This window comes from Pediculus humanus, genomic scaffold, assembly GCF_000006295.1.
Source record: "Pediculus humanus corporis 1103172108193 genomic scaffold, whole genome shotgun sequence".
Lineage (NCBI taxonomy): Eukaryota > Metazoa > Arthropoda > Insecta > Psocodea > Pediculidae > Pediculus > Pediculus humanus.
Window position 1 is genome coordinate 479136 of NW_002987763.1, and position 17922 is coordinate 497057.

General features: G+C 26.8%; 7 protein-coding genes across 7 annotated transcripts; 3 read left to right on the forward strand and 4 right to left on the reverse strand.

The window, feature by feature from the left end:
• Window positions 1-529: 529 nt before the first annotated feature.
• Phum_PHUM424700 (DNA double-strand break repair Rad50 ATPase, putative) lies at window positions 530-2128 on the reverse strand (the record flags this gene model as incomplete). Its single annotated transcript, XM_002429196.1, has 3 exons — window positions 530-580; window positions 669-1611; window positions 1773-2128. The coding sequence occupies 3 exons, from the start codon at window positions 2126-2128 to the stop codon at window positions 530-532; spliced, it is 1350 nt and encodes a 449-aa protein (XP_002429241.1).
• A 362-nt stretch (window positions 2129-2490) lies between these two features.
• On the reverse strand, window positions 2491-3852 carry Phum_PHUM424710 (Lambda-crystallin, putative; the record flags this gene model as incomplete). Its single annotated transcript, XM_002429197.1, has 6 exons — window positions 2491-2702; window positions 2780-2922; window positions 3001-3158; window positions 3274-3482; window positions 3553-3740; window positions 3815-3852. The coding sequence occupies 6 exons, from the start codon at window positions 3850-3852 to the stop codon at window positions 2491-2493; spliced, it is 948 nt and encodes a 315-aa protein (XP_002429242.1).
• A 2691-nt stretch (window positions 3853-6543) lies between these two features.
• Window positions 6544-7831, forward strand: Phum_PHUM424720 (uncharacterized protein; the record flags this gene model as incomplete). Its single annotated transcript, XM_002429198.1, has 2 exons — window positions 6544-6607; window positions 6699-7831. The coding sequence occupies 2 exons, from the start codon at window positions 6544-6546 to the stop codon at window positions 7829-7831; spliced, it is 1197 nt and encodes a 398-aa protein (XP_002429243.1).
• Window positions 7832-9039: 1208 nt separating this feature from the next.
• Window positions 9040-9895, forward strand: Phum_PHUM424730 (uncharacterized protein; the record flags this gene model as incomplete). The annotated part of the gene is made up of 3 exons (XM_002429199.1): window positions 9040-9667; window positions 9772-9812; window positions 9854-9895. 3 exons carry the CDS (start codon window positions 9040-9042, stop codon window positions 9893-9895), a joined length of 711 nt encoding a protein of 236 aa, XP_002429244.1.
• A 2677-nt stretch (window positions 9896-12572) lies between these two features.
• Phum_PHUM424740 (geranylgeranyl pyrophosphate synthase, putative) lies at window positions 12573-14423 on the reverse strand (the record flags this gene model as incomplete). Its single annotated transcript, XM_002429200.1, has 6 exons — window positions 12573-12784; window positions 12892-12994; window positions 13456-13595; window positions 13674-13939; window positions 14023-14177; window positions 14358-14423. The coding sequence occupies 6 exons, from the start codon at window positions 14421-14423 to the stop codon at window positions 12573-12575; spliced, it is 942 nt and encodes a 313-aa protein (XP_002429245.1).
• Window positions 14424-15496: 1073 nt separating this feature from the next.
• Phum_PHUM424750 (uncharacterized protein) lies at window positions 15497-16189 on the forward strand (the record flags this gene model as incomplete). The annotated part of the gene is made up of 3 exons (XM_002429201.1): window positions 15497-15736; window positions 15835-16024; window positions 16104-16189. The coding sequence occupies 3 exons, from the start codon at window positions 15497-15499 to the stop codon at window positions 16187-16189; spliced, it is 516 nt and encodes a 171-aa protein (XP_002429246.1).
• A 796-nt stretch (window positions 16190-16985) lies between these two features.
• Phum_PHUM424760 (coiled-coil-helix-coiled-coil-helix domain-containing protein, putative) lies at window positions 16986-17768 on the reverse strand (the record flags this gene model as incomplete). Its single annotated transcript, XM_002429202.1, has 3 exons — window positions 16986-17168; window positions 17249-17457; window positions 17558-17768. The coding sequence occupies 3 exons, from the start codon at window positions 17766-17768 to the stop codon at window positions 16986-16988; spliced, it is 603 nt and encodes a 200-aa protein (XP_002429247.1).
• Window positions 17769-17922: the final 154 nt, after the last annotated feature.

Here is a 17922-nt window from a genome sequence, read left to right on the forward strand (position 1 = left end):
TTATTATTATTATTATTATTATAATTTGTTAAAGTTATTTAAAATGTTTAATTATTATTATTATTATTATTATTATTGCATTTGTAAATTTTTTTATATTTTTTTTTTGAGATGTTGAAAAGAATCTCTTGTTATGTATATAAATGATGATAAGTTTTTTTTTTTTTAAATAAATAAATAAATAATTAATAAAATGTTAGTTTAAATAAAAAAAAAAAAAATACTCTATTAATAATAATAATAATACATTTTATAATATTTGTTAAAATAAATTATTATTATTATTATTATTATTATTAATGAATTAATTAATTAATTTTTTATATTAAAACTAAGTTAGCTAACAAAAGTTCGTAAAAAAAAAAAAGAATACATAAAATGGTTCCAAAATAATAAAGAAGAAAAAATAATAATAATGATAATAATTATATATAAAAATTAAAATAAATTTGTCTTTTTTAAATAAATAGTTTAATTAAGAATGTTTGTTGTTGCGGTTGTTATTGCGGTTGTTGTTGTTTGGTTTTAATTAAAAATTTTTTCCAGTCTTCATTACTTGTTTCTGGTGGTAAAACCCAACCTATGGGAATGGTTGATGATGATGATGATGATGATGATGTAGGAGTTTGAGGATTGGTAATTAAAAATTGGTCCCATTGTTTTCTAACATTAATCAATGCTTCAATATCATTATCAGCTTTTGTTAATAATTGAAAATTTTTATCATTTGTTACATCACCGAAAAGTGCTTTTTCCCATTGTAGAAGATTCATTTCAAATTTAGATTCTTTAACATGGTGGAAAGTTGTTTCTTCCAACATTATTTTCAAACCTTTTTCTTCTAATTTATAAATATCAATTTGTTTTTCCCATAATTTTTGTAATTTTTCAACAATTTCGTGGAAAACATTTGTGAGTTCTTTCGAACAGTAACCACCCTTTTTTTCTTCTTCTTTCAATCGTAATTCTCGAAGTTTCATTAATGCAGTTAAAAGTTGTAATGTTTTCATACCTTCATGTTTTTTTCTTCTCACTTCATGTAAAACAGAATCAGCTTGTCTTTTTAATGATGCTTCTCTTTTAATCGCTTCCACTTCATCGTTTCTCTCATTTAAAATTTTGTCTATCATTTCATGTTTCATTTCGATTTGTTTTTTCATTTCCATTTTATAACTCGAATATTTCCATTTTTTTTTCTTTTGCCCATTTCTCTTCTTCATTCTTTTAATCAGCAATGATTTTAACGGTTTTATACTCGAATTCAATTTCATGAGTTTCTCATCAATTTCATTCATTTCTTTTTCTATTAAATTCCATTCCATGTCAAAATTTTCATGAGTTTCGCAAAGGTTTAGACTTTTTTCTTCTAAATTCTTCTTCAATGAAACAATTTCTGAAATTAATTGTTTCGCTTGAGATATTTTCAATGGCGAATTTATTTCAACAAATTTTTTACACTGAATATTAGACACAAAATTATCAATGAATTCTTCATCTTTTTTCCTTTGTTCGTTTGTAACACATGTTTCCTTTGATTTTTTATTATAATGATTTTGTTGTTGAGCATTGAATGACGAATAATAATAAGGTGGCATGTTATTAAATCGAGTGCTGGGATTTAAATAATGATAATCCTGCATAACAACTTTTGAATTTACATTAAATGGCGTCCAATCCATGATTTAATTACGTGGATAAAAAAAAGTATTAAAAAAAAAAACAAGTAATAATAATAATAATAGTAATAATAAAATATTACTTTAAGTATTGACTAGCAAAAATGTAAAAGTTCTCCTGGATTAGGTAGTAAAGGTTGAGCTTCTTCTAATGTTTTCTTAGCTACACTATATTCATCAGTAAATTCCAAGTCTTTTTCACCCTGAAGAATATTTTTCAATTCTTCAAAAGCTTTTTCCAATCGTCTCTGACAATCGGGAACCATCATTAATGTTTCTTGTAAAACTTCCTCTTGTTTTTTAACATAATATTCTTCTCGGCATTCATCTTTTAATTTTTGTACGCGAAGCCGCTGTTCGTTAGCCTCTTTATCATAACAGATTTTTTCCTTCGCGATTCTTTTAACAATACCCGTTTTAATTTTAATTTGTTTTAAACGAGAATCTGCCATTTATTTCACAATTTTGATATATATATATTAAGTTGACAATAAATAAACACTGACGTTTACAGTAATTTTCATTTGTCTTTAAAAAAAAAAAAAGAAAAAAAATTCTAAGCAAATGGTGCAATCACCCGTGGAATTGGTTAACACAATAAAAACTTAGTCATAGATGTGTAGGAAGTAGTCTGGCGACACGATGATTTGAAAAATTTGACCGCGCTTTTATTCATTTTAACGTGTCAGCAACAAAATATAATCGTTTGAAATCAGTTTAAAATATGAATTTTATTCATTTTAAAAAGTTTAAAAATTTTGTGTTTGGAGGGGGAAAAGAGAAGTACAAACGGTAAGAAAATTATATTATCATTTTATAAACGCATTTTTTTTTTTAATTGTGCCAATTGTAAAAGACACGAATCCCTCCAGGCTCTTTTTTCTTGAAGTTTATCCAATGGCGTCATTTGATTTAATTGATTTGCCACACTCATGAGTGTAGGACCTTCCATTTTGGGCACACCTTTCATTGTTTTGCTCACTGAATAAATGACATTTGAAAATTTATTTGCATAATCCAACATGCCTGAAAATAATATTTAAAAAATATATTTATCAATAACCAAAAAAATGATGATATAATTGTGTCAGACATAATCAAACCATTTGCATTTAAATGAGCTGTTTCAAGGGGTCCCAAAAATGCATATCTCATTCCCAATCCTTCAGACATGACTTTATCGATATCTTCAACATTTAATATGTTATCAGAAACCAAATGCCAAACTTCATTAAGTATTGCATACCTGAAATTGATAAATGTGTGTGTGTGTGTGTGTATAAAACATTGGTATATATAGTAATAATAATAATAATTCACTAACTGTATTCTATTCAATGCAAATCCATCAATTTCCTTATTTAAAAGTACAGGTACTTGTCCAATTTCTTTCATTATTTCCAATGTGCATTTAGATATTTCTGGTTTTGTCCATGGTGCTGGAACAATTTCAACAAGTGGAACATAATAAGGTGGATTCACCTAAATAAATAAATAAAATTTTGACTTTATTATCATTATTTCCCTTGCATTATGACAAAAATTTTTGTGTTTTAATTTCAAAAAAGTTTTGCAATATTTTATGTAGATAACATACCGGGTGTGACACAATAACTTGACCTTTATGTTTTAAATCAGATGAAAATGAAGAAGGTAGTAAAGTCGATGTAGAACTGGATAAAATAGTATTATCACTCACGAGTTCATCAATTTCTTTATAAACTTTTTTTTTTATATCCAACACTTCAGGTACGCATTCTTTAATCAATTTCGAACCGTCTAAACATTCTGCGAGTATCGTTGTTGCTAAAATTATTTATTTATTAATTAATTAATTAAATATGGACGAATTAAATTAAATTGATTAAATAATTACTTCTTATCAATTCGTATTGATTTTTAGCCGATAGATTTCCTCTTAGCATTCCAGTTTTTTCATGAGTTTCCAGTTGATTTTTTATATCCAACATTGCAGATTCCAGTTGTTTGGGTTCAATATCGTAAATGACGACTTCATAACCGACTCCAGCAAATAACATTGCCCAACTACGACCGATAATTCCACTAAAAAAAAAATTCCCATTTAACAACAAACGAACAAACAAAAATTAATAATTAATTAATTAATTAATCATTACCTTCCTATTATTCCAATTTTTTCACTTTTGTACGCCATCTTTTTTTTTTTTTTTTTCTTAAACGTTTATGTTGTTGTTTTTTTTCTTTCTTTACGACTGAACAAATTCACGACAAACAATTTAAAATAATGATTAGTTGTTGTTTTTGATAACGAGTACCGATTGCATAGCCTCAATTTAAAGATTTTGTTTGTTGTAAGACGACAACAACAACGACAATTTTTTTTTTTTATTATTATTATCACTTATATATATATACATACAAACAAACAAATTAATAATTATTTAATTAACAAATGTTTAATCGTATTATTATTATTATTATTATTTAAATTAATCTCTTTAAATTTGTACTTTTAACTCTTACGATGATTAAATTTAAACTAAATGAAACGTTTCGTGTTACTTAAAATATTATTATTATTATTGCGAAACTATCGACTTTTAGTTGAAAAAAAAACCTGAAATGATAGGTCATACGGGTTGTTGTAAACAACCGTACTTGATTTACAACGAATGTATTATAGAACAAACAAACAAACAAACAAACAAACAAATTGAGAATTTTTTTTTTTTATTTATTTTTTTCCTCCACGTATTTAATTAATTAATTTTATTCTGGAATTAAAAAACGTTCGACTGGAACGGTATTATCATTATCATCATCATCATCATCATCATCATCATCATCATCATCATTATTATTATTATTATTATTATTATTAAAAATTGTGAGGAGGCAAAAAAAAAAAAAATGAAAAAATTTATTTCAAATCTTTGGTATTATCAGTGGTTTGGTTGTATGATAGGATGATATTCGTTGTTGTAGTTTGCTCTGTCGTCTGCAAGAGAATTTAAATAATAATAATAATAATAATAATTGTAATGTAAAAATTAATTAAGTTTTCGAAGGAAAAAAAAAGGAGGAGAAAAATGTTATTATATTACGTAATTAAATTTTTAACAAACGTCACCAACGTTGCAAGATGATGAAAAAATTTATCTCAATGTTTGAATTACGTTTGAGATTATGTAATACACACGAAACATGAGGCAAATGTGACATTAAATAACTTTGTTCTCGTTTAATACTAGTAATAATAATAATGATAATAATAATAATAATGTCGCACCACGCAGACACACATAATAAGCATTCGTACACGTATTTAAATTAAAACACACTCGTCAGAATTTCTTTTATCGCGGGGGGTGGGGGATTTAAATTTTAATTCAAAATTTTTAAGTTATTTAATTTCACATAATCCCCTCCTTTTTCGGCCCCCTTCCTCTCCCCTAAAAAAAAAAATATAAAAAATAAATATTAATGTAATAGGGTGTTCAACGGTACGAATTGTAATTTTTTTTTTAAAAGCATTTCAACGTAACAAATCATTTAAATTTATTTTTGTTATTATTATTATTATTATTATCATTGTTATCACTTTTTATCAGGGTGAATTCTATGGATTTATCAGAGTTTTTCCAGCACTGATTCCACGTTTTTCCCCAAATATTTAGAAATAAACAGTCGAATACCGATGGTAGCGCCATTTAAATCATTTTTTTAGAGTATTATTATTATTATTACACGCGACAAGATTTTGTTTACGTGTCGGAGGTTTTGAAACATCTATTCCAGATCCCTACCCGATTCCTTAGGGAATAAATGCTCGAATATCGGTGGTGCTGCTGTTTTCGAAGAATGTGGACCGTCCCTCATAGTGCGATTTCCTGGATGGTTTCTTCTTTTAGGTTCTTCAAAATCTTCTTTAAATTTCCTTTCATTGAATGTGGCAAGGCTCCCAGTGCTGCTCCCACGATGACCGGAATAGTTTCGGCCTTTACTCCCCACATACTGACTATTTCAGCCTTTTGTCCGCTTCTTTGGCTGTCTGGTGTTTTTCTCCTCTTCGGTTCTTCGAATACTTCAATTAATTTACATCATTTTTCAGAATTACGTCTCAGGATGATATCCGGTTTGTTGGCTGGTACAGTTCTATCAGTGTGGATTTGTAATCGTGCATGGATCCGCTGGTTGTACCACTCCTTGGGTAATCCATCCATTACATATTCGGAACAGATATTCCAATGGATATATTGACAACTTTGTGCTTCTCCAGATATTCATGTTTTGTCAATATCGAACAACCGGAAATGAAATGATCGATAATTTCCGACTGCGATTGGCAAATTCGGCACATATCATTATGACGGACTTTGAGAATGCGCCTGGTCTCGTGCACCTGCTATAAACGCTTCTATCAATTTTCCACGCCTTAAACAGTTCTGTGAGTGTTTATTATTATTATTATTATTATCATTACCATAACCTTTTTTTTCCCTAGAACTTTTCCCATTCTCGAAAAAGAATTTAAAATATAAATTTACAATTTTCCACGATTGCCATTAAAAAAAAAAAAAAAAATAACAATCGAATAGCATAATTGAAAAGAAGCCATATTGAATTTTTTTTTTTTTTTTTTTTTTTATTCATTTATATCGATTTGTTAAAAACAAAACAAAAACAAATATAAATTCAAACGATGATTTGTTTGCTTTTATAATTTTATTTATTTATATTTTCATTTCAAAACATTGTTTAAAAAAATAACGTAATTAATAATAACAATAATAATAATAATAATAAGAGGAAGATTAATAATAATAATATAAATAGTTAAATAATTTTTTTTTTTTATGAATGAACTTATCGTGGAAAAGATAAAATGTTCGGGTTGAGTTTTTTACCATTGCTATTGGCTTTCGGTGCATTGAGTTTACTTTATACAGGTTAGTACACCCCTCTCCTCTCCTCCCCCTCCCCCCCAAAAAAAAAGAAATTATTTTAAAATTTTTTTTGTTTTTGTTTGTTTGTTTTCAGTCGGGAATCCAAACGGTAAAACAAACAATACAAACAACAACACACAATTAATAAGGTTCGTGATAAATAATGATACGATAAGAAAAAAAGAAACGAATGAAAGTTTATTAGAAGAAAAAAATAAAACATTTTGGACGAAAATAAAAAGGCAAATATTTGAAGAAAATGGAGTCGGAAATATGACGAAAAAAAATGGAGAAGAAAAACAAATAAAAATAAAAAAAAAGGATTTTAATGATAGAGGAACGCCGGTTAAATTAAAATCTGGATTATTTGATTCCTTGTTGAAAATGTTTCAAACGCCAAAATTAAAAGGACTCGTTGATGATAATGATGATAATAAAAACGATGGTAAAAAGAATGATGATGATGGTGTCAACATGGCAAAACAACCGGTAAAAAAACGTGAAAAACCTTTTATTTTTTTTAAATTTTTATATAAAATACGTAAATCCCCATTGCCGAACACGTCGACGAATGATAAAAAATTAAACGGGAAGAAAAAAAAAAAGGAAATAACAAAATCGAAAATTTTTTCACCATTCGATGGATTCGAAAAAGATTTTTTTAACGATGGTATAAAAGAAAATGGCGATATTGATTCGTTTTTAAATGATTTTTCAATATTTCACGATGATCCGTTAATGATAAATGATTTTTTAAAAAATGGCGATACGAGCGTGAAAAATTCAATATCCGATGATAGTTCGCCGAATAAAAAAAAATTAAAAAGGATAAAAAGAATGATGTTGAAAAAATCGTTGAATATAAAAAACGAGGATTTGAAATTAATATCGGATATATTAAACGAACCTTTTTTAAATATGAATTTTCACGATCGTGAATATTCGCCCGTTGTTAAATTTTTCGAAGAAAATCCTAAATATTTAAATGATGAAAAATGGAATGGAAATATTAAAATACAAAGAAACGTTAAATATTTTGACAAAGATAATCCTTTTTATAAAGAACCGATATCGTTCTTTGATCAAGTTATATTTAAAACGAAACAACCTAACCAATCACCATCGCGAGATTTATTTATTGATGAATTTAAAAAAAAAACGGTCAAAAGTGATGAAGATTCAATCGATAAGATGATTGATGTTCCTTTGAAATTTGCGGGTACTTGATGTTTTTTTTAGAATCAATGGATTTAACATCATTCTCACGACCCGACATTACCGTTAACATCATCAATATTATCGTGATACGTCATCACTATTAACATCAATACCTTCTTAATTATAAACATCATCATCATCATCATCACTACCTGCCATACCATATCGTACCATCGACATTGTTATTATTACTACCAAGAATACCGTTAAGATCATCAACTTCTTTATCATCATCGATATTATCATCTTCACTATTACCACCAATACCTTTTTAATTATCAACATCATCATCATCATCATCATTACTACCAAGATCACCGTTAAGATCATCAACATCTAAACCATCATCGACATTATCATCGTCACTACTACCACCAAGACCATCGTTTAAATCATCAACATCATTACCATCATCAACATTATTATCAGTACTACCAAGATCACCGTTAAGATCATCAACATCTAAACCATCATCGACATTATCATCGTCTTCACTATTACCACCAGCACCTTCTTAATTATCAACATCTTCACCGTTACCACTAACACCATTCTCATCAAAACTCCATCATTAACACAATCATCAACATCGTCACTAACAAAACATTAACATTATTATCAAAATCATCATTATTACTTCCTACCATTCCGTACCATCAACATCATTGTTAGTACTACCAAGAACACCGTTAAGATCATCAACATCTTTACCATCACCAATTTTAATATCGTCACTACTACCACCAGTACCTTTTTAGTTATTAACATCATCACCGTTACTACTAACACACCGTCGTCCAAAACACTAACATTATTATTATTAAAATCACCATCATCATTACTACCTACCATATCATACCATCAACATCATTATTACTACCACCAAGATCACCGTTAAGATCCCATGTACCATCCCTTCATCTATCTCTATCACCACCAAACCCTTTATAATTATCAACATCATCACTACCAACATTAACATTATTAGTTATCATTATTACTATCATCTCAAACCATATACATAATCAGTATTACCACCAACACCACATTGTTGACATCACCACCATCATTACCAACCCCCCTGTCATCCTTAACACCACCACCACCACCATCAACATCATCATCAGTTTCAATATTAATTTTATTTTTTTTTTTTAGGGGAAGTAAATCATAGAGAAAACAACAACAACAACAACAAATTACATAAATTAGAAAAAATGAAAGGAGATGAATCACGTGACAAAAATAAAAAAAATAAAAGACACGTTGAAGAAAATATTGAAAAAAATTCAAGTGAGGGAAACAAATTAGAAGATGAAATGATAACAACAAATTTAGAAAAAACTGATAAATTAGATGAGAAAAAAGAAAATGAAGTAGGAAAAATAATTCGAAAAGTCGTCAACTCATCTGAAAACATATTAAATTATGCAGATAACATAGTTAAAATGATAGATAATATAAAAAACGACGCACAAAAGACATTAGATATGAAAAATAATGATAATGATAAAGAGACGACAATAAATAATGATAATAATAATGAAAAGAAAAAGGAAACGTACGATAGCGTATCACAAAACATAACGGACATATTGAAAAAATTTCTCATGTCCACGGAAAAATCAAGCGAAGATGATGATATTGATGATGATGAAGAAGACGAAGATTCGAATTTATTCGAATGGACAAAAGAAAAACTTGTTGAACATGATAAAAATCCGTGGGATAGAAGTAAAAACAAAAATGATTTTGCTGATGATTACATAATTCCGGTACGAACATTTAGAAAAATTGCTGATGTAAATCATTCGTTTTTAACAGTGACCTTACCCACAATCGGAAGTAAGCATAGCAGTTTGTTACAAACAAACAAACAAACAAACAAACGTTTATGTACTCACCTCTCTCTCTTTCTAAAAATGTTTTTTTTTTGTTGTATTTTTCAGTTTCCTTATTTCTTCTCACGTTTTGCTTTTTCAATTTAAGAGTGAGAGGACAACTTTGTAAAACGTTATTTAAACCACGAAGAGTTTTCATTTACGAAGATGGACAAAATCCTATGCAGGATAATTAAAACAAACAAACAAACAAAACAAACAAACAAACAAGCAAAACAAACAAAACATAACAAAACGATTCGATTCGACCGACCGACCGTTATTATTTCTGATTTTTTCACACTGCCTTCTTTTAATTATTTTTTCGTTCGAATTCGTTAACGTTTGAATTTCCCGCGTTTTTTTTTTTTTTATTTATTCTTTTTTTTTTTTTAATAGAGATTTTAATGTTTGAAAAGGATTATTTTTAAATAATTATCGTTCAATATGATTATATCATTATTATTATTAATAATCCTCCGTCGAAATCCTTAAAAAAAAAAAAAAAAATGTTTTAAAGGATATAATAAATAAATAAATGACACACGAAAATTTTAATTAATTTATTTTATTTTAATAATAATAATAATAATAAGCATTTATTTAAAAAAAAAAAATGGAAGACTAGTTACAATCTAAAAAAAAAAAAAAATCTTTTCGTTTATTTTTTTCCTTTACGACGTAAAGGTTAAGCACGACTAATTAAATATTAAAAACTAATTTTCATATCACTGGTAACTGATTTTATATTTTTTTAATAAATGATTATGATAATGATAATAAATGAAACAAACGCTATGTTTGTCGTTGTCGTTGTTTTTGTTGTTTAATTTTTTCTACCTAAACTTTTAAAAATATTATTATTTCCCATCCCCTTTTCCCCAAAATTGTAAAAATGTATAAATTATTGTCATTTATTTTTCCCGACGAGAGTATAAAATCGATAGATCGATCGATATATCGAACCAACAATCGATTTTTTTATTAATTAATATTATTGTCAAATTTATATATATATATATATATATATATATATATATATATAATATTTATTTTCGTAATGAAAATACGACTCGCATATTTTTTTTTTTTTTTTAATACTTTGTGATTGTTTTACGCGTGTGACCCAAAAAAAAAATGTATCCTAATATTATTATTATTATTAATAATTTGTTTTCCCATGCAATGACGTAATGAAGGAAAATCAAAACAATTTAAAAAAAAGAAAAATTTGTAATAAAAATGGTCGGAAAAAAAAAAATTATTACGGGTTGTGAATAAGCCCCTCGATCCCGTTTACTACCGTTTCAACGAAAAACAAACAAACAAACAAACAAACAAACGAACAAACGAATTAAAATAAATGGCACGAATAGTGTATTATTATTATTATTATTATTTAAAAATAATTTTTTTTTTTTTTTTTTTTTTCATTCGAGAAATTGGTGACACTCGTTATAATTTGCTAAACTAATCGCAATCGAATTCTGCTGCCGTATGATAATGATAATAATAATAATAATAAACAATAATAATAATAATAATAATAATAATAATAATAATAATAATAATAAATAATAATAATAATAATAATAATAATAATTAAAATAATTAGAAAAATGAATTTTCTTTCTTTTTTCTTTCTTTCTCCCTCTTACAGTCAATTTCATCTCACGATGATGAATGAATCCCTTAAATAATTTAATCACAATAATAATAATAATAATAATAATAATTACGACGAAATTGGAGCATTTATCCCTAAGGAATCGTCGGGTAGAAACTTGGAATAAATGCATCTTAAAAACCCCGACAAATAAGAAGTATCCTGTCGTGTTTAAGAGTAACCATAAATAATAATAATAATAATAATAATAATAATAATAATAATAATAATAATAATAATAATAATAATAATAATAATAATAATAATAATAATAATAATAATAATAATAATAATAATAATAATAATAATAATAATAATAATAATAATAACGTTACATAAATAAATAAATAAATAAGTAGTAATGCATTTGTTATATAAAACGTATACACGATAATAATAATAAATACGTACAAAAAAAAAAATACGTAATAAATTTTTTTTTTTTTTTTTTTTGTAAAAATTAAAAAACATAAAAAAAAACATAAAAATGTTTTCTTTTTGTATATTATACCTAAACTAACATTGCTGTTGTTGCTGTTGCTGTCGTAGTATAAATTTACAATAAGGCCTTATATTAGAAGAACACGAGAAGTTTTGTTGTTTGTTTGTTTGTTTTCAAATGATATAAATACTGAAATGTTAAATATTATTTCGATATGGATTAATAATTGAATCCCCTCCCCTTCCCCCACTTCTCCTCCTCCTCCTCCTTCTGTTCCCTCCCATATTCTCCTCCCCCAAATTTTTTTTTAAAATAAAAAATCGAGGAGAGTAAAGAGCATCGATTATAAATACATTTTTATACCTGCCATAGTAGTAATAATAATAATAATATTAGAATAATCAATTGAATATCTTGTACGTAAGAGAAAATTCTAGAAAAATCTCACAAAAAAATTTTTTTTTTTTTAAGTTGGCAATTACATACGATAATAAATTTCATCTAGTAGTAAAAACTATTTGAAAAAAAAATTTTTATCTGCTCCCTACATTTAATAAAGCATTATTTATCCGTTAAAGACGGAAAGAGATAGAAAAACAAAATGGCGGTTATACATTAACGGTTTTCAAAAGAGATCTTTTGAAGCTTTTAGACGAGAGATAAAAATATTATAAAAAGCTCGTGAAAAAGGAATGATTAATATCATCCACTTAATCAATTAAGCAAAAATCAATTTAAAATAAATAAATCAAATTCCTTTTCTTATTCTTCTCTGTCTGGAGGATTCCAATTACAAAATTCATTGAGTAAAGCATCCAAATGTGGATTTCCGCCCAATCGATCGATTTCTTTTTTCGCTTCGATAACGAGATTTTCGAGAGTTTCCCTCGTGTAAGCAAACGATCCAAATTTTTCAAGTAAACTCACGCAATATTTTTTCACGTCGACATCTTTCGTTCTCAACCTTAATATTTCTAATCGTATAAAATTAAGAAAAAAAATTACTACGCACCATTCAATGTGATTCGACTCGTTTTCAAAATGGCCGACAATTTCATTTTGGCAAACGATAAAAGGATACGCATGACTTGTCCATCATCGGGTCGATTTCTTATTGCGTGCATTATTGGAAAACTGAATTTACCCTCTGTTAAATCTTCACAAAAGCTTTTGTTTTCAGTAAACTGCAAGATAATAAACAAAAAAAAAACAAAACAAAAAAACAAAATTAAAATTAATAACAAACAATCGAATGGAAAAACAAATCACTAACTATTATTTATGTAATTATTATTATTATTATTAATATTATTAGGTATCACTTAAAAGCTTTCGACACATGCATTAAAAAAAAAGTTTTGCTGCTGCTGCTGGAATAATAATAATAATGATAAATATTAACTAATATATTATTTTTGTTTTTAAGCTATGTTTTAAATAACCTAATGATTATTTATTTATTACTTTTTTTTTTTTAATAAATGATTTCATCACCTTTTTTATGTCCAATTCTTGGCCATCTGTCTTATTAACCTACAATAATTATTTTTGTGATAAAGCAAAAATTATATTTATTTAAAAAATGATGAAAGAATATGAATACATAAAATTTATGGGAAAAGAATAACGATTGTTGTATACACACCTCTTTAAGCATTAAATTTCCATAATCGTCTCTTATTTGAAATATCAAACCGATTATGCCTGCAATTTTACTGAAATCTGATTTATTATCGCTAAATAATTGCATTAATCTGACAGCCAACATGAATAATCCACCAGTTTCTAAAAAATTCAATTTACAAATTAATGTATAGAAATTTCTTTTTTTATGATGTTAAAAAAATTATATTCGTTTGTTACTTTTCATCGTCATTTGTTTATATTCCGATTCTGATGGGCATAAAAAATTATCTCTCCAGTAAATTTCCATGCCTTGTCCTCTGTGCAATTCCAACAATTGCTCAGTGTATACCTGAGTAGCATTAGGATGATCCAAACTTAATGTTTTTTCTAATGCGATAAATATAACATAATTGGCAGCGTTTATTGTCGATGGAATACCATAAATTGAATGTGCAACAGGTATACCTCTTCTTAAAACCGAATTATCTTGAATATCATCTAACCTAATCGTCAAAAAAAACAAATGATGTCACATTTGGGAACATTAAAATGTAATTATGTACTAGATGATGAATGAATGACTTACAAAAGACTAGAATTGTGTAATATCTGAACAATTTCCACGATTACGTTAAGTTTATCCGATGGGATTTTCAACCAGTAATTAAAAGCTTTTGCTAATTTTTCTCTCATATGTTTCCCTGGAACTTGAAGAATGTATTTGAACGGTTGCAACAATTTCTGTAACGTTATGTAAAAAATTTTTTTAAAATTAAATTTTAATTATCGATAATGATTAATAAAGAAAAAATTATTTTATTCGTAATTTTATATGAGGATGATGTTATTTGACGAAATTAAATAATAATATAAGGGTAGGCAAAAAAAAATCGATGATGAAAATTTTTTTTTTGTACTTACCTCATCTTGATCTCGATCTCCGTTTTTACTGTATGGTATATCATTACAAATATTTATTTCTTCCATGATAACACAATTAATTATCGATGATTAAATTAATTAAATCGAAATGATTATTGAAAAAAAAAAAATTTAATCGAAAACGTTTTAAATGAAAAAATTTATTTTATTAAATTTTAAATACGGTTTGACGTATCGTAACCCAACCCACCTACACTGGTGCATTGGACACAACAAATCGAACGAGCTCCTTGTGTTCGCCATAGCGCAATTTTTTCCGTTACGTTTAAAAAAAAAAAAAAAAATTTACAAATATTTTTTTTTTATTTCATTACGGATGAGAAAATATTTTTAAAAATTCGTAATTATTATACTGAATGAATGACATATTTTAAAAAACTCATGTTTTAAATAAAAACTGCATTTTATAATAATTTCGTTAAAACTTTTTCTTAAAAAAAATTATCATTATTATATTTTTTAAATTAACAAGTTTTTACTTTAGACTTTGAGATAAATTGTTGTAGTATTTTTTCATCAATTGATAATTATTATTTTGTTTTAATTTCGGTCGTTAATGAAATTACTTTCCACTGAAAATATTTAATTTTTTAAAATTTATTCTTATTGAACACATATGTATAACTTATTCGCCCGATACCAACTTTACAAAATGGCGTAGTTTGTTTACAAGTAGTGTTGGTTAGAAAATAAAAAATAATCGTTTTAAAGTTTTTTTATTTTATTTTATTCACGATATTTTACACCTGTTTCAACGTAAGATTTTAGTTTTTACTTATTTTTTATTTTAAATTTCACATTATTTTTAATTGTTAAAATTTTCATTTTATGCGAATTAACCGGCCATGTGGTTTTCATTCCATACCGTGCGTGGCAGTGGTTAATGTAAAATTAGAAAATTTTTCGAGTTTTTATTAATTAATTTATGTTTTATTTAATTATTATTATTTTTCTACAGATTTCAACAGTTGTATAATATGCCTTTCCGTGGTGGACGCGGAGGAGGAGGAGGCGGAGGTGGTGGAGGCGGTTTTAGAAGAAGTGGTGGCGGTGGTAATTTTCGAAATGGAAGAGGAGGAGGAGGTGGTGGCGGTGGTGGAGGAGGCAGATTTAATAGAATGGATACAGGTCCTCCTGACCGTGTGATACCCCTTGGATTTTTAACTCATACATCCCAAGATGATTTAGTTATCAAGTCGGAAATTGAAGATGTACCTTTTTTTAATGCACCTATTTATCTTTCGAATAGAGAGCAAATAGGAAAAATTGATGAAATATTTGGCACAATCAGAAATTATTATGTGTCAGTGAGATTGAGTGATGAAGTGAAAGTAAACAGTTTTCAAGTTAACGATAAGGTAGTTTAAGCAGAAAGCCTAATTTTTTGTTTGTTTGTTTTTTTTTGTTCCCGGTAAAATAATAATAATAATGTTTTCGTTTTACATCATTATTCAAGGTTTATATTGATCCAGCAAAAATATTACCATTAAGTAGATTTCTTCCGAAACCACCTGGTCAAAAAGGACCTAAAAGAGGAGGTGGTGGTGGTGGTGGCGGTGGTAGGGGTGGCAGAGGAGGCAGAAGAGGAGGAGGAGGTGGCAGAGGAGGATTTGGAGGAAGAGGTGGTGGTGGAGGAGGAGGAGGAAGTAAATAAATTATTATAAAATAAATAAATTGTTTTCGATAATAATTTAAAATAATAATACAAAAATTTTTTATTTACAGATTTCGGAAGAGGAGGTGGAAGGCCAAGTTTTAGAGGTAGAGGTGGTGGACGAGGCGGGGGAGGAGGAGGAGGAGGATGGCGATAGTGAGGACACGACTATAATTTTTTTTATAAAAAGACTCACAGTGACCTTAATTATAAATAAGTTTTTTATCATTAAACAATTAGTATTTACTAAATTTTATTATTTTTTTTTTTTTTATTTCCTTTAATTAATTTAAGATCATTGATGAAAACTATTAAGCAATTATTATTAATAAATAATGATAGATTTGAAATATTTATAAAATATAAATTTTTACGATATGTCATATTTATTTAAAAAAAATTAAAATTGAATGAAATTTTAAAAATGATGCTTTAATAGTATTTTCAAGGGGGGGGGAAAAGATTATAAACAAGACAATTACATTTTGCTAAGCCTTTATTTGAAAAAACAAAAACAAAAAAAAAACAAAAACAAAATTTCTGTTTAGATATTGTTCTTCCCGAAATTGTTCACAACAGTTTTAAAATAATTATCGATAATTTCGAAAAAAAAAAAATTTAATCGTCTATTAAAATAAAATAATTTATTTTAGGTAATCACAAATTAAAAACAAATTTTTTTTTTTTTTTTAAATTTAAATTTAAGATAAAAGTTAAGAAATAGGTTAAGAAATGATTAATTTAAGGTAATTATATACATATATTTTTGCCTAATTTAAATAAATTTTTTTTTTTTTTTTTTATAACATAAAAATTAACAATAAAATTGAATTACCTTAATTATAAATTATAATTATTTTTCATTAGACTTTAATTATGTACATAAAACAACCTAAAGGCAAATAACCTGTGAACCTACTACTTACATAATCATTACTAATATCCGCCACTTACTACATAACAACACTGTTACATTCAGTTCCTTTTTTCTCGATATAAATTCTTTTGGCATGTACGCAATCAGCAAATTCATTTACTTCTCCAGCACAAAGCAAAATTTCTTTGGGATTTTTCTTGTAGCATTCTAGTAATTTATTTTTTTGTTCAAAACAGGGAAATGGTGAATCGGGAGCTGGCTGTAAAGACAATATTTTAACAAAAATTAAGTCTTCTGCTTTGTAATTTATAAGAAAACTATTAAAGTGATTTTACTAACCCGAGGAGATTGACACGATATTTCAACGATTGCTTTATTATATTCATTTTTCATAATTTGATTTAATCTCGCATGATGCTTCTCCATATTTGCTATTCTCTTCGTCCAATATTCTTCGCTTTCTTTAAGTTCCTTTTCTTTTTCCTGTAAAATTCTAATAGAAGTTATAGAAGGTCCATAATAATAATTGATAAGGGCATCACCAGAAACTATAAAACAAAAGAAAATTAAATAAATAAATGCAAAATCAACACAATCCCCAATTTGAATTGGGGGGGGGGGGAGAAAAACAATTATCAAAAACCTTACATTCAGGATTGGGTTCCGAATTTTTTACATTTTTAAAATGGTTCTCCGCTGGTTCACATTCATCTTTTGGCTGGTTCTTCATCATATCTTGGGGGCTTGTTTCGGTACATTTTCTTAATCTTTCAGCAACAGATTCCGAAATTTTAATAAATTGACTTTCTTCATTTGGTATAGTTATTTTTCTTGTGGGTGTACTTTGAGCAGTACCCATTATTAAATGATTTTTTTTGTTTTTGTAACTGTAATTGTAATCACTACAGTCAAAATTAAGGTATATATTTCATAATATTTATAAACCTGAAAAAAAAAGAAAAATACACTCCAAAATTTGGTTAAGAAATAATTTTCGTTTTTTTTCCTTTTAC